The sequence below is a fragment of the Jatropha curcas genome, chromosome 8 (assembly GCF_041381405.1).
Source record: "Jatropha curcas cultivar XTBG-Jc1 chromosome 8, XTBG_Jcur_1.0, whole genome shotgun sequence".
Taxonomy (NCBI): Eukaryota; Viridiplantae; Streptophyta; class Magnoliopsida; order Malpighiales; family Euphorbiaceae; genus Jatropha; species Jatropha curcas.
Window position 1 is genome coordinate 23,952,462 of NC_143158.1, and position 17,256 is coordinate 23,969,717.

The window sequence follows — 17,256 nt, forward strand, 5'->3', positions numbered from 1 at the left end:
AATATATATTTTAATAAATAATTTTTATATTTGAATCTATAAGACATAAACTCAAAACCATCATCTCATTCTCCATAAACATTAAAAAATAAGAGAAAATAACTCGAAGAGTTAATTCAATTAATGAGTAGATTTATTTGTTACTTTATTGACTAAAATTTTATTTTTCGTAAAAAGAAAAGAATTAAATATTATTCAAATGGTAAGGTACACTTGAGTTTAATAGATGAATCCTATGAGATCAGAGGTTCAATTTGTGAAAAAAGCAATCACGCAGAGAAATAATAAAAAATTTTTAAACGAGAATCATACCTAAAGAATATGGAGATACTTGTTATATAAAAATTATTTTATTTTTACACGAAAATTAATTTATATAGCTTCTTCACCTTTCTAACTTAACAAGTTTTGAGCTATGGGTACCGACTTAAATTTCGATTGTCCTGACACTAATATTTAAATAATTGAAAATTATAGTTGGTTCCAATATTTTTGATTAGTTTGGTTTTAAAAAATAAGAATTGAGATTGATCCATAAACTATCGGTTCTAGCCCAATTAAGAATTAAATTATCTCAAGTCGGTTTCGGTCTAATACGGAGTCGGAATTAGACTCTGGCCATGCCTACATGTTGTTACTAAAAAAAGAAACTATTAGAGATGGAATTAGGCCAGAAGAGTTGTTATGCTTGTTCCATTGGAATGAAGAACGTTAAAAAGAAGAAAAATGGAGTTTATTAACTTAAAGTTCAGCTTGTTGTATAATTACTGGAGAAGAAAAATGGACAGGACGAGAGGGAACGAGATAGTTGGCCCCTAGCATCAAGCCCTGCCTTTTAGCTTTTAAATGGCAATGCATGAATGATGGACAGTGACCGACCCTTCTCTAATTTTCTCCTTTCCACACAAAGCGGAGGTCAGCCTCTCTCTCTCTCTCTCTCTCTCTCTCTCTCGCCAACCAGCCAGCCATCTTTCTTGGACCTATCTCTTCTCTCTCACAAAAGGAAATTTTTTTTCTCATTTTTTACATTTTTTATTATTATTTTATTTTTTAGATCAATAATTAATTGAATTACATCCGAAAAAAATCCAGATTAGAGGTACGCTTTCTAGACACACATAATACAAAAGATTCCTGATTACAGCAAGAACACCAACAAATTCTACCTGTAAAAGATTGATGGAGATTGACTCATAACATAAAGGTACATCATCTTTTTTCCTTTTTTTTTTTTAGATAACAATTAAATTTGATTTCTTGTTTTATTTTTTTAATCTTGTAAGGAAAAAAAAAAAAGAAAAAAGAAAAACCCAAAGATTCTGATTGTTTCAAACAATGGTGCTTAAGATAAACTGTGCATGAAAAAGCCATATTAAAAAGGGTTTTTACTGTTTGATTCACCTTTTTATTTTTTACTCGTAAATAATCATTTGTGTTTTGAATTCTTTAATTCTTTTTCTTAATTAATACAATAATGTTAAATTACCTTAAAATGGACGGTCAAAAAGTAAAGCAGGCTGTTTCAAGAAATGTCTGAAAACAACAGTTGCAATTGACAATTAAACAAGAAATCTGAGGAATTTTTATGCAAAACGCAGTTTTTTAATGCTAGTTATTGATTGATCTTTGATCTATTTTTCTTAATTCGCTTAATAATAATAATAATAATAATAATTGTTGAAAAAAATTAGGTAATTAATAATAAATAAAAATGCCAATTAACAGTTCATGAGTTCTTGTGGGGTGGCTTTTGTTGCCGTTAGTGATAAGCACGCCTGGCACTCATCATTCCCTCCAACCCTTCTCTCTTTCTTCTTTTAGCTCTTTTTTCTCTATCTAGCTTTTCTCTATCTAAACTTCATTTGCTATTCTTCTTCTTTTCCTTAACCCCACTTCTCTCTCTCTCTCTCTCTCTCCCTCAATCTCTTTCACCTTTTTCATTTCTCTCTTTACGATCTTTTCTCTGTCTGTGCTACTACAGGAAAATTAAAAAAAAAAAAGATAAAAAACTGGTTTCCTCCTAGTTTGGATATTAGATTGGATCTGAGTTGCTTCTTTGTTGGAGTATCTTCTTCAAATATCAGGTATTTTTGTTTAAAGATTCTGAATTTTATACGTTTCTATTCACTTAGAATATTTTTAGCATCTGGGTTTTGAATTAAATTTTCCTTTGCTAAATCCAATAAAGTTCTCAAAAGTGGACTGTTTGGTTTGGTGGGTGAGGTATGGAATTGAACGTTGGATTTTGTTCTATTTTTAATTGTTTTTTAATGAATTGGTATTGGAAGTAGCAAAATTTTATTCTTTATTGTTTGGTTTGTTTGTATCCGGTTGTGGGTGTTTGATCTGGTTTTCGGACAGCTCTTTTAGTAATGAATTCTGATTGATCTGCGTCTTGTTAGCTTGATTTTGTTTTTTGATTTGAATCAAGGAGGCAATGGTGGGCAGAATGATCAAGCTGATTTTTTTGTTCGTTTTATGTGAATTTTAGACAAGTATTGCACTTTTCGATGAACATGGTGTTACTTGATTTCTTTTTTTTTTTTTTTTTTGGGAAACCAAAGACATCTGGTTTTAGAATGTTGGATTTCCAATATGAGTCTAGTTGTTATTATATTATTATTATTATTATTGTTATTCTTATGCAAGTATTATTTTCCGAAATTTATATTTTTTCTAATAAGTTCATCTTTCTTACTTCTTGTTTTGATGATTGGCTGGTGTCTCAAATGTTTTTTGGCTTTGATTTCATCCACTGATGCAGGTACCTTTCATTTTTCTACATATGCAAACCTTACCTGGATTCATTTATTTAATGAATTGCATTGTTGGTTTCTAAGAGCCCTTTGTAGTCTAATTTGTTTACAATGTCATTTATCGGTCAGTTGCACATACGACCACTACCAGGTGGGTTAATTGAAACATTGAGTGTAATCCAAGACCCTACTTAGATGGGCAAAAACTTTGTCGGGTTAATGGGACGACAGCACAAATTATGGGAGATGGAACAATTTGGCATTTATTTGAGGCTAATTTCTGATTCCTTATTGCCTGAAATATGTATTGTAGCTTTTGTGGTTGCTTTTAGAAGGGACATATTGCAAGACTTTGAACTTTTGAAAAGATTTGATCTGGAGACATTTGAAACTTCTAATTTTGTGGAAAATTCTTATGGTAAAGTGTCAAATTGGCTGTGAAGCATTGCAATAACTTAAATGGGTATACTCAATTCCGGAATTATTTATGAGAGTTTTCCTCGGAGTAGTAATACGGTTCATTTAGAACTTCTCTACTGAGATCCTATCTGTATGGATAGTTTAAGAGGTTTTTGGAAGTCTTATTGAACAATTTCAGGTGATTTACTTTACTATCTTTGGACAAGTTCTCTGTTGTGATTTGTAAATGTGGGAAGATGATAAGAGCTCTGTTATATTTGCCAATTAGTGGAATTTTGAGGTTTGATTAGCTTACTCAATTCAAGTAGTTTTCATGTTTTACTGCTGGTATTAAGTTTCATACCATTGATTGAAGTCCTGATGAAAATTTTGATAACTAGTAGGAATCAACTTGAAGTGTATTGTAGGCATAAGTACACGTTGTCTTTCAATATTTATCTCTTGTTCTTGTGTTTGATCAACAATTTTTCCCTCTTAACTAAAAGTTTCTGATATCATCTTGCATCCATTTTATAGAGTTATTGCATGGAACAATTCGGTTCGATAATTCATATAGTTGCTTTTATCTTATTTTAGTTCCTCTTTTTTTTCAAATTAATGGTGCCTGTTTTATTTCAGGTGAAAATTTGTTTCTATATTTAAGACAAAGCTGTGGAAGTTCAAATAATTGTACAGAAATATTATGGCTGTTTCCATGAGAGATTTGGATTCAGCTTTCCAGGGAGCTGGACAGAAGGCGTATCCTTCATGAAATATTCATCTTTATGTTATCATATTCACCAATGAATCACTCTTTTTATAGTTTTAGTTTACATTGGTAGTTGCATATAGTAATTTAATGATAAATCAAGAGACTGGGATTCTTGTTGCTGCTGCTGTTAGACTTAGATGTGTAACTCTTTCATTGATCTCCTCAAATAGTACTATCCTTAACTAATATATAGTGGACTTGAAATATGGAGGATTGAAAACTTTCGTCCTGTTCCTGTCCCAAAGTCTTCCTATGGGAAATTTTTGATGGGCGACTCCTATGTTATTTTGAAGGTCAGTAATTTGCTTCCTTTCCATCTGTGTTTCCTATGCATATATGCTATGCATGGCTCCAAGAGGAATAGGCTCCAATCATCGGCTAAATTGTTGGTTTCATTTTGGTCGTTGGAACACTAGTTTTCTTGTGGTGGATGGATAATCAAACAGCAATAATCTTAATCTAGGGCCAGACGAACTGTGTTGCGTGATGATGAGTTGGTTTTATCATTGCTAAAGGTCTTAATGTCTTTTGTGCGTATAGAAACTTTTACCTGAAACCCAATTTCAAAGATTAACTACTATGTTGCATATTTTTCTAGCTACCATTGAATAAGTACATCTATCTATCTATCTATCTATCTATATATATATATATATATATATATATATATATATATATATATTAACAGTGTCATTTACATAACTTAATATGTCACGCTATGCTTTATTTCTGCTAAATGACATGCACATATCATCTGTAATCCAAAGGTCCCTCTTATGCAAGTAGGAAGCACTGTCTCCAAAACGCTTCCTGCATTTAAAAGTGAGGCCATTGTGTTTCTAGCGGTAAATTGTTTCTAGTGGTAAATAAGGAGTTGTTTTCTTTATTTGTTTTTATTTTTGTTTTTTTTATTTTAGTTTACAGAAAGTGATAAAGCAAGTAGAGGCAGTACATTTTTTTCATGTTATCAATTTCGATTTATTTTTTTAAAAGCAATTTCTGAAAAAAAAAGGGTAATTTCAATAAAAGTGCTGGCAACTGGTTCCATTGGCCGCTACACCAGTTCTACGATTACCATCTGCGATGGCCATAGGCAGATAATTGTGCTGCAGCCACAACACAACCAGCACTGATATTACTACCAGTATTGCGACACACCTCCACCTGTCCACTATGACTACTCTGCTGTCAACCCATCACCGCCACTATTGCTGCCATCATTCCACCATCAACACTGTGCTATGACTGTCACTTTATTGCTGCTATTGCTGTCACTGAAATTGCCACCTTTATTGCCTCTACTGCATCGATTACTTCGATTGCCAATGCCATATTGCCATCATATGTACTACCACTGCAGCTGTTGTAACTACTGCCAACTTTGCCTCCAGGATATACATGAAAAGAAAATTGTTGAAATCATTTGAAAACTTATGCTAGGGGGAAAATAACTGAGCTGTTGGTTTTGTTTTATTGCAGACTAAAAACTATCCCACCAATTTATTGATTTTCAGTCCTCTGCTTCTTAAAAATTTATTTCGTCTTTCATAAATTTTAGCAGTTACATTTGGTGGATCTTACTTGGATCCACTTCTGGCACCAAAAACATTCATGGAGGTCTTTGTAGTAGCTGTCATACAATTAAAAAGTCTTTGGTCTAAAACTAGACTCAAACTTTTTTACTTTTTCTCACCTTCAGATATACAAATTGTTTAAATATCTTTTCCAAACGCATGCATATACATATGTATTGTTTTTTTTTTCCTTTTCTGTGGCTTTTAGATGTATCAGCTATTAAATTGGACCACTAAAGGATCTCTACTTGATATTGCATGTTTTTATATGAATGAGCTAACTCTTTGCCATTACATTTTTGTTTCAAAAGGTGATTGGCAATTTCATTTCTGTTATACATAAGAGTTAACATTTTAAATTAATATGAATTATTATGATGTGATGTGACTTTTCTCTTTTCAGACAACTGCACTAAAAAGTGGTGCTTTACGTCATGATATTCATTATTGGCTTGGAAAAGATACATCTCAGGTGAGTCCACAAATTTGTAATATTTGTCAACATTGCACCCTGCTCTTTGCTTTGAAACTTGTGATCACAACTCTTTTAAAATAGGATGAAGCAGGTGCTGCTGCCATCAAAACTGTTGAACTAGATGCAGCCCTTGGAGGTCGTGCGGTACAATATCGTGAGATACAAGGCCATGAAACTGAGAAGTTTCTGTCTTATTTCAAACCATGTATTATACCTCAAGAAGGAGGAATTGCATCTGGGTTCAAACATGCTGAGGCTGAAGAACACCAGACACGCTTGTTTGTTTGCAAAGGAAAACATGTTGTTCATGTCAAAGAGGCAAGTCTGTTTGTTTAAGCTTTTCCATGATCATTATGTATATTTGTCTAATTTTAAGTTATCATTTCTGGTGCCTGTGACAGGTTCCTTTTGCTCGATCCTCACTCAACCATGATGATATTTTTATTCTTGATACCAAGTCAAAAATTTTTCAATTTAATGGCTCTAATTCATCTATCCAAGAGAGAGCTAAAGCTTTAGAAGTAGTCCAGTACATCAAGGACACTTATCATGATGGGAAATGTGAGGTAGCTGCCATTGGTAAGTGGCGAATTAGATTAGAAAGTCAAAGATTATAGTGGAATGGCTGTTGCTCTTTCCTCCAGTTTCAATCTGCTTATTTGTCACCTCACAGAGGATGGGAAGTTGATGGCGGATGCTGAAACTGGAGAATTCTGGGGTTTCTTTGGTGGTTTTGCTCCACTGCCTCGGAAAACAACCACTGATGAGGATAAGACTGTGGATTCTCATCCTACTAAGTTGTTCAGGTAACGATCTTTTCTCCTTTTGTTCTCTATTTTTTGTTGTAATTCTATGCTTGTTGTGTATTACATATTGGACAAAAGAAAGTTAGACAGAAATGCTGATACTCCTGTATCCTGCATTAAATTTAACTTTGATGTCAGAATCATCAGATTCCATTAAGTGGTTGACTGACATTTTTTCCTTTCAAGTGTTGAGAAGGACCAGGCACAACCTGTTGAGGCAGATTCTTTGACAAGGGAATTACTGGACACGAATAAGTGTTATATTCTAGATTGTGGACTGGAAGTGTTTGTGTGGATGGGGAGAAATACCTCACTTGATGAAAGGAAGAGTGCAAGTGGAGTAGCAGAGGTATTGATTAGTCTTTTCATATCCAGTATGGACATTTTAGGATACTTGCTTCAATGTCATTGTCTATGCTTATTATTAATCTCACTTATCAGGAGTTAGTCCGTGGAGCTGAGCGACCTAAGTCCCACATCATTCGTGTAATTGAGGGATTTGAGACTGTGATGTTCCGGTCAAAGTTTGAATCATGGCCCCAGACAACTGATGTAACTGTCTCTGAGGACGGTAGGGGCAAAGTAGCAGGTCAGTAACTCTCTCTCAGAGATTTTGATATACTTGCGTTTTGGTGTTCCTCTACTACCACTGATGATGGTATTTCATTTTCACTACGAAAGTGATGTTCTCATAGTTTTTATTTGTTGGGTGATTCTGCAGCACTTTTAAGACGACAAGGGGTCAATGTCAAGGGTCTTTTGAAAGCGGCTCCTGCAAAGGAAGAGCCTCAGCCATATATTGATGTCACAGGAAATCTGCAGGTGCTGTATTTATTTTCCTAATCCTAATAGTTTATTGTAGGGACTCGGGGATTTTAGGTGTAGTAGGAGGCTGGTTATTGTTTTATTTTTCCTCTTCTAATTTTACATATCTGTAGTCATACAATTTACAAAATTAAAATCTTAGCAAGTGAGCCTACAATTTTTACACAAGGAAAAATTAACTAGTGGACTGAAGGTTTTTGTTGTTTAAATTTTTTTCTTCATCAAAAGTTCTGTTACATTGCTTTTCTTGGATCCAGTATCCGGTATCTGGTTCTTCCCTCTCCTGGCTCTACCAAAGAGGCTGGATGCGTTTTCTTGAGCCCATAAATGGTTACAGCTGCAAGTTTCTCTATATATGAAATGCTTCTTTAGCATTCTGTAAATGTATCTTTAATACACTTGCTATCTATGATCAATTTGTTATGCTTCCTTGTCCATCTTGTATTTCATAATCCATGTCCTTTCTGCAAGTAACACCTTGAACATGTAGCTAATTATGGCACCAAATTTGGTTCCACAGGTTTGGCGTGTGGATGGTCAGGAAAAGGTTCTCCTTCAAGCTTCAGATCACTCAAAACTTTATAGTGGAGATTGCTATATTTTTCAGTATTCATATCCAGGAGAAGACAAGGAGGAATATCTTATCGGAACATGGTTTGGAAAGAAGAGTGTTGAGGTGAATTTCAAGAATTTTCTGCTAATTTTATTCATTTCTTTCTCCACCGTTTTCTGTTGAATATGCACTCATATGCCTGTCGTGAAAGAGGCTCAACCAACAATTCTGAAAGATCCTTCTCTTGATCTTTCCCCACTATGGATGTTGGCTTGTTTGGATAACATTAAGACTTTAGCAAAATGTTATCATATACAATTGGGACCTCAAACTGTCTATCATTAGGGAGAAGAGACAAGCTAGCCAAGATTGCTTATACATTAATATTATTTATGGATTTCAAATTTTTTCGATTGCCTCATGATTATGACCTGAGTGATCTTAGTTTATTTTATTGTTATCTTTTTTATGCAAGTACCATTCTATAATCCAGCAGTAGGCAAAGTTCAGCTTTTCTATACCTGACATGGTTTCTAAAATGTAGCAGAAAAGAATAGATGACACAAATTTCATTTGCTCTGTTTAGACTTTTTTTCAGATGAACTATTTGGGTTTGCATGCTGTGAGTGGTGGCCATCTTTTTAATATTTCTTATGCTTTTTGATGTTCATTATCTTGACACCATTAGACATCAATCTGGACTTTTTGTTTCTCAACCTTTTGTTTTGCTTATTAGGTAATTTAATTCATTTGATGAGCAATAAAGATTCATCCTCCCAGGCCCCTGCTTAATTAAGTGGATATATCAGTATAATGCCTTTGTGGATCCTTTGGTTTTGTACCTCTTCTTGTTGTCATGTCATTATTCTTTGGACTCTCTTGCTATCTGTGGGAAGTGGAAATTTCTAAATACAAAATAGCGCTTGCAGCTAAATTTGTGCTCTTTCTGTTAACATGTAACTGGAACCAACAATAAATTTGGTTCAGCATCAGGCTTAATTACGTATGGTCTAAATTCTAGCATAGGCATCAAATCTCTGTGTTCACTTGTATTCGATAAAGAAACTATCATCTGGTGAGGATGCATCTTTAGCGTCTTGGATTGACACAGAAATTTTGTTCTTGGCATAAGGCTTAATTTTGTCCTTAAAACTGTTCAGTTTTAGTTGCTTGTTTTTCTTCCTTGTGGTATTTCCACTCACACACATATATGCTTGTGCATGAAGCAGGATTAACGCTTTGAGCAGGCTGCTATCATTCTTCTGCATCGAACAAATATTCATATACTTGGACACAATACAAATGTAGATATTGATACTAGATTATAGTGCTGTCAATACCATTTCTTGTAAAAATGTATACCAATGTCTGGATAATGGTTTGCTTTGTATATTTATTAGATACTTATATTGCATTTCACATTGAATTATAGGAGGAAAGAGCTTCTGCTATTTCACTTGTGAGCATGATGGTTGAGTCATTGAAGTTTGTTCCTGCCCAGGTGATTTTCTTTTGCTTCTGATTGCGCTTTTAATCATGATGAGATAGTTGTAGTTTCTGGGGCCTCATTCTGATCCTATTTTACAATTTGTTTCTTAGGCTCGCATCTATGAAGGAAATGAACCAATTCAGTTCTCTACAATCTTTCAGAGCTTTATTGTTTTTAAGGTTTGTGGGATTTTGAGATATTGTGGAAGAAACTTCGATCAAGGTTTCATTCATTGATTATTGTTTAGCCTTGACCTCTTTTCAAAATTTACTACCTAAGCAACTAATTTAAAGTTTATCAGGGTGGTCTTAGCACTGGATATAAGAATTATATTGCAGAAAACGAACTCCCAGATGAGACATATCAGGAGGATGGCCTCGCATTGTTCCGAGTTCAGGGTTCTGGACCAGATAATATGCAAGCAATACAAGTTGAACCAGTATGTCTTTTTTATTTGCTGCTGGATCTTTTTTGATATATGATATTACATATTTATGTTGGAGCTCTTAGTTTGAAATTGGGGAATTCTTAGTTTGATACTTATTTTGATACCTGCAAATTTTTTATTGCAAGCGGGATGCATGCAGTCTTTTCATTATTGTTTTTATATTGTGGTAGAAGTGACTGTGGTTGTATCACATTTCCCTAAATAAGTTTCCTGACTTGTGTGCATTCTCCCATTTGGTATAAAAGCAGGAGGAAGTGATGAATAAAAATAACTCATCACTCCTTGTCTACTTAAGTAAAATTATATAACTTTTTAGATTACTTATTCAAATAAATTGAAACAATGAATCTAGTTCCACTGGTGAAATTCACACTATGACTTGTCCTTGTTGTTTTGGCGAATTTAATGAGAGTGGATTGAAGAGGTTGGAATATGTCTTGTACTTGATGGAATATTTAGTTTGCTTGTTAAATTTGTACAATATTTTAGACATTGTGATTCATCTGTACCATATATGATACTGAAAAACTGGCATTTAACTTCTTCAGTACGTTTTTCTGTACATTATAAGCTGAAAGTGAGCCTTAACCATCTATTACACCTTTGTCTAAAAGCACTATATTATTTGTAACTTACTACTCCAAAAAACACACTCGTGGAAGTACCTTAGTATCACACATCGTCCACTCACATATGGATGCAAAGTCTCTTGTAAGGGAAAAATTTATCTATACAAGGTGTATACATCCAACAAATCCAATAATAACATTTGGCGTAAATAAACGTATGGTATCTTTTCGATGGGGGAAGTGGACAAACAATAACAAAGAGTGACAGTTTCAACGGCAATCAGCTACTAGCTGGGTTTATGCGGGTGTCCACCTAGTGTAGGAAAATGTTTTTCCTTTCATAAAAGATATAGACTAATATTATGTTCAAACTACTTTGTTTGCTTAATTACAGCAACCAGAATGGAGATAGCAGTAAATTAGGTTGTCCCCCAAGTTTGGTCTCATGCAAATTTAGACTTGGTAGCTGAGCATCCTTAGGGATGGTAACAAAAAGTGAATTTATACACTACCCAATTTACAAGAAAGAGTGTACGGAATATCTTTTATAGTTTATAAGTAACTAAGATGATCAAACACAATCATAGTGTTCATCCACCCTTAACCGATACATTCTTCTGTAGGTTTCCTCCTGATTTGCAACATTTAAATCTTTTTAGGGTGAAGACTAAACCTTTTCTTTTTTCCATTGCTCATAGATGGGTTGACAAAGCACATCTAAGGGGATGTTCTTTGGTGGCGTAGATTGTCTGTGTATATTATGGCTTTAATAGACGAAACCCTACTTGGTGCTAAAAAGAAGTTGGCTATATGGAAAAGCACCCTAGAAACTGTTACTAGTTGTTACTAATGATATTAAATGACAATGACGTATATAATTTAAGTCTTAATCACAGTTTTGATATCAGGATGGATCAATCGGTTAAACCAGTAAAACTGGGATCGGTTGCAAGGGTGGATAAGTCTACTCCTGAAACCTGTTTTAACTCAAACCCTCTGAGAACTGGTATGCAGGCTAGTCAACCAAAAACTTGCGACCTGTGAACAGGTTAGCCGGTCCAAGCAGTTTGTTTTTGTTTTTGACAAAAAAAAAATTTTAAAAGAAAACTATGTCTTTTTGGTGATGGAAAGCAAAAATTTTATATTTAATCTTTGGAATGATTTGTTATGACTTGAAAATTTTTATATTTAAATTTAATCACAGTCAACATTTTTTCTTTGTGTAATTTATCACAGTAATATGAAATCATTCTCTATGGACCCTTAATTTGTTGCAGATACTTTCAACTGAATAGTGATATAGCAACATAAAACACTTCTCAAGTAATATTGACAACACCAACATCTGTGCATTTGACAATATAGCTGCTTGCATTGTATGGCTTGACACTCTGCTATGATTGGCATATACTTATTAATCTATTTGCTAGATGAAAAATTTATTAGAAGGCAAAAAAGTGAATATCTTGAGGAACATAAATCATCCTCCTGAGCAATACGCGTCTTGTTATTACTAATTCTTGGCAGCATCATAAGTGATCTCATTCCTATGGAGTTCACAAAACTGCCATGTAGAAAGGTTTGTGACACTCTAGGTGTGATAAATGCACTTTTTGGATATGAATCTTTGTTCTATTGGATATGGATCTAGGTTCTGTTTTTATGCACTTTCTTTATGTTCACTATTGTTGAGTATATAGGATGATATTTACTCCCTTATTTCTTTTTCGATTGAACTTTAATCAGGTTGCATCATCACTGAATTCCTCTTACTGTTACATATTGCAAAATGACTCCTCTGTCTTTACATGGTCTGGAAACCTTACAACCTCAGATGACCAGGAACTTATGGAAAGGCAACTGGATCTGATAAAGGTATGATGAATCCTCTTCATGCTTTCTTTAACCAGATTGATTTAATATAAACAGATTCTCCTGGAATTATTTGCGTAGGAAAAAATATGTAATGCACAAATGGAGCATGCTGCAGTAGCCAATAGACATTTAATGTGCATAACAATGCTGTTTCTTGTACCAAGGCTATAATTTAATATACATCAAATGATTAGAACCGTATCAGGGAGCTTTGAACTTTCCTTTTTGGTTTATTGTGGGTCTTAATTATTATGTTTTCTAAATTCAGAAATTGCAGAATTTATTTTTATGTTGTAAAAATTCGTGTCTGGTGGAATAAAGGGTGTGTCTGATGGAATAAAGGGTTGAATTATATGTCTCAGTTTTAAACTTGGTTTCAGTTCTTGCAAGAAAAAGGAAAACTAGTGTTGCATTGTGTATAATTCTGGATTCCTGGTGAGCCCCATTTAATGCCCAAGTCATTTGTCATGTGGTGTAATTGTGTCTTTGTTAGTGTGGCAGCAAAAGACCAATCTCATCTTGACTTAGGAATATGTGTGTGTGAGAAGAGATAAACAAAGGGATTATTTGTTCATGATTATACTTGTATTTAGCATCACATTTGTCTTACAAAGATTCTCAGCTACATTTGTTTTATGAAATTTATGTAGGACTTTTGGAGTTGGAGGTATTACATCAATTTTCAACTTTGCTAGAAACCTGTAATCTCTTCCAATTAATTAGAGAGAAATGATTGGTCTCCTTTTACATGTTACCATTTAAGAATGTGGGGATTTTTGAGTCCTCAACTCCTCATTAATCAATATGGTGGGAGTTTCCACCAAAATGGTGAGAGTTATGGAAATTGAGAGTGTCAGCATGTTGTGTAGTGCACAGCCGATTTGGCATCCTATCAAAAGAAAAAAAAAAAAAAAAGAAAACAGTACTGATGTCATAAATTCAGGGTAACTTTTATTTTCTTTTGTTTTTTTCTTAATTATAATTTAGCCTAACCCTAGGTGTGACAAAGGAACAGCTAGGATAAATTGCTACATGTAAAAGGGTGTCTTGGTGCCTAAGGCTTTGGGCATCATCGGCTGTGCTGATCACTTCAACTGAAATTTACGTCAATATCTACTTGCGTCTTTGAATTACATATTTCAAATTAATCTCTTATGCATAAGGAAGCTCCTTTCGAGCTCATGTTACCTGGTATTATCTGTCCTAAATCATTCCTTGTATGCTTGTAAATTGTCTGCAGCCAAATGTACAATCCAAGACACAAAAGGAGGGTTCAGAATCTGAGCAGTTTTGGAATTTACTCGGAGGAAAATCTGAATACCCTAGCCAAAAAATTGTTAGGGAAGCTGAAAGTGATCCTCATCTTTTCTCTTGCATTTTCTCGAAAGGTAAGGAAATTGCATTTTTCATTGGTAGACTCATTTTGCTACCTTGTAGTTCAGTTTTTATCTTGTTGAAATTGTAAAATCAGATTTCTAATCCTTTCTCTTTCTTCTATGGTTTTAATTGCTACTGGAACAAATGCTGATCTGCAGGAAATCTGAAGGTATGTGTACTTAAAAGTTTTCTATTTCTTACCCCACAAATATCCTGAATTTTGATTTAAATCATGCCTCTTTTCAAAAATATTCACCCCCTACTGTAATCTTCTTGTGTTTATGGATTCTGCAAGCAGCAGTTATTCAGATGCCTTGTGTGAAAGGTACTATATGATAAATTATGCTTTGTGATGATAAATTGCGTTTGTTATTGTAGGTGAGTGAGATATACAACTTTACCCAGGATGATTTGATGACTGAAGATATATTCATCTTGGATTGTCACTCTGAGATCTTTGTCTGGGTGGGACAACAAGTTGACTCGAAGAGCAAAATGCTTGCTTTTAGTATTGGGGAGGTATGGTTTTACTATATTCTAGCTGGGTTAGTACTTTGTTTTTGACAGTTAAAGCATGAAATGTTGCGCTATTTTGTTTATGGCTTTGTAATCATTTGCCTAAAGTTGAATGCTGTTCTGACTAGTTTGCCATTTTTCTCAAACCTGAATGAAATTTAACATGGATAAGCTGCTAGGTGTGTTGATTTGATTGTTTTCTCTGATATACTAACAATATCACCACTTGTGTTGATTTTTCTTTTTGCTCATTTTCAACAGAAATTTCTTGAGAATGATTTCATGTTAGAAAAGTTATCTCGTGAAGCTCCAATATTTATTGTTATGGAAGGGAATGAGCCACCTTTCTTCACACGTTTCTTCGCATGGGACTCTGCAAAATCTGCTGTGAGTTAAATTATAAATATTATAAAGCAGTTAGTGTAATTTTTGATTTCTATAAGAGATTTTTATGTCTTCATTTGGATCCAGATGCATGGAAACTCATTCCAAAGGAAACTTACAATTGTTAAAAATGGCGGTCCTCCAGTTCTTGATGTAAGATGTTTTCAAATTGCTTTTGAAGTTTCTTAGCATAATGAGTAAAGCCTTTCTGAGTTTCATATCCACATAATGAACATTTTGTATCTATATTGTTAGTTCTTTTATCAAAATTTTTTTGAATAATTAGATATTTCTGGAAGCATGTTTTATTCAACTTCAAATATAGATCTATGGTTGAAGTGAAACTGTGATGCACTTTAATTGAAGTATCAAATTTTTGGTGTCTATTATGACCTGGAATCAGATAAACATTAGAATAATAACAATAATAACAATAGTAACATGCACTAGCGTCTGAAGTTTATACAAGGATATGCTGTTGTACGAGAGTCAAAGATAAACTATAAAATGAATAGAATGCTCAACATTATGTGATGCATTTGCATTTAGACTTATTTCTGCACATGTCTATTTGTCTAGTGAAGATTTGTTTATGATTGAAAAGCTCCTGCTTGATTACTTAAATAACAGAATAAACTTTTAAACATCTGAGACAGGATCTATCTATCTTCTATTCCAAGTAAATAGATGATTAGTGGTGTCCCATAGACCATAGGGTTTATGTATCTACTTTTTACTGCCATCAGAACTGTCAAGTATCTGGTAGTTTCTCATTAGATCAAGAATCTATTTACACTTTTCATGATCTTAATCCAGATATGCTGTTCTTGCCACCATACAGTTTATCATTTTTTTTGTTTCTGATTGCATAAAATGATACATGGTTAGAAACCCAAACGAAGAACACCTGTATCTCATGGAGGTCATGGAGGACGATCTAGTAGCGTGCCAGACAAATCTCAGCGTTCCAGAAGCATGTCTTTCAGCCCTGACCGAGTTCGTGTGAGAGGCAGGTCTCCTGCTTTTAATGCACTAGCTGCAACTTTTGAGAACCCTAATGGCAGGAACCTTTCAACCCCACCACCGGTTGTTAGGAAGGTTTATCCTAAATCTGTGACCCCAGATTCATCAAAAATTGCGTCCAAGTCTGCAGCTATAGCAGCACTTAGTGCAAGTTTTGAACAACCTCTTCCAGCTCGACAAGTTATCATGCCACGCTCTGTCAAAGGTATTTAATCATTCAAGTGTTATGATGACTAATGAATTTGTACTATATATCCATTTTTTCTTCTGCATGAATTTGATATGACTGCTTTTCTTGTTTGAAGTGAGCCCTGAGATACAGAAATCAACACCTGAGAAATCAACACCTGAGTCAAACAATATGGAGAAAATGAGCAGCAGATTAGAATCCCTCACCATACAGGAAGATGTTAAAGAAGGTGAAGCTGAAGATGAGGAAGGACTCCCAACATATCCGTATGAACGCCTTAAAATCAATTCGACAGATCCTGCTACTGAAATTGATGTGACAAAGCGAGAGGTAAGCTATGAACTATCGGCAAATCATTATCTGAAGCATAATGCATTTATGGAACTGCCTTAAGATATATATTTCTCTTTAATGCCTGCAGACTTACCTCTCATCGGCAGAGTTTAGGGAGAAATTTGGGATGGCGAAGGATGCCTTCTATAAGATGCCAAAATGGAAACAGAACAAGCTTAAAATGGCCCTTCAGTTGTTCTGAGTCTCCTTCATGCCTCTGCTTTTCCTTCAGTTCCCTGCGGCATTAGAAAGCTTATTTGTGAATCTGTACAAATTCTTCCCCAGCCTCAGAAAAGATATATTTTAGCATCTTTAATTGATATTAGATATTCTAAATGCTCCAATTTATTTCTTCCTGCAGTGGGGGAGCACAGTTTCTCAGAACTCAGAAGTGAAAGGGACAGCATCAGTGCATTTTTAGCTGCTTCTGCTCCCAGGAAGCTTGTTTCATGATTGATGAACAGAACCAGATTTTTTTTTCCCAATTTTTTTTTTCTTTTTCTCAATCTGGTGGTTTGGATGTCTAGCTTTATAAATTCCCCTATTTTTGGTTGAGTTAGTTGATTGGTATTCTTTATGGTCACAGGTTTGTTGTGAGCTTGCATTTTTTTTTTCTCATTTTTCAATTGAAATATTGATTTATGTAGTGACTAGGCGCTTGAGAATTCAGACAGCTTAGGATGTATTTTACAACTGAGGATGGAAGTGTGTACAGCAGAGTGTAAAAACCAGTCCACTCATCATTTGTTTTTAATAAAAGTGTGTTTTTTTTTGTTCTTTTACAATATTCTTTTTATGTTCTTTATCTTCCCCATCTGAGCTTTATTATGATAAAAAGTTCTTTTACAATATTCCTTTTATGTCCTTTATCTTCCCCATCTGAGCTTCATAG

General features: G+C 34.3%; 1 protein-coding gene across 1 annotated transcript; it reads left to right on the forward strand.

Annotated features, from left to right (window-relative positions):
- Window positions 1-1,780: 1,780 nt before the first annotated feature.
- On the forward strand, window positions 1,781-17,149 carry LOC105636477 (villin-4). The gene is made up of 24 exons (XM_012219751.4): window positions 1,781-2,084; window positions 3,795-3,914; window positions 4,121-4,220; window positions 5,905-5,973; window positions 6,058-6,294; window positions 6,378-6,555; window positions 6,650-6,782; window positions 6,969-7,131; window positions 7,224-7,371; window positions 7,504-7,604; window positions 8,128-8,283; window positions 9,593-9,661; window positions 9,760-9,828; window positions 9,951-10,088; window positions 12,413-12,541; window positions 13,782-13,929; window positions 14,077-14,087; window positions 14,297-14,437; window positions 14,696-14,821; window positions 14,906-14,971; window positions 15,707-16,046; window positions 16,147-16,361; window positions 16,453-16,631; window positions 16,726-17,149. The coding sequence occupies exons 2-23, from the start codon at window positions 3,859-3,861 to the stop codon at window positions 16,564-16,566; spliced, it is 2,907 nt and encodes a 968-aa protein (XP_012075141.1). The 5' UTR covers window positions 1,781-2,084; window positions 3,795-3,858; the 3' UTR covers window positions 16,567-16,631; window positions 16,726-17,149.
- Window positions 17,150-17,256: the final 107 nt, after the last annotated feature.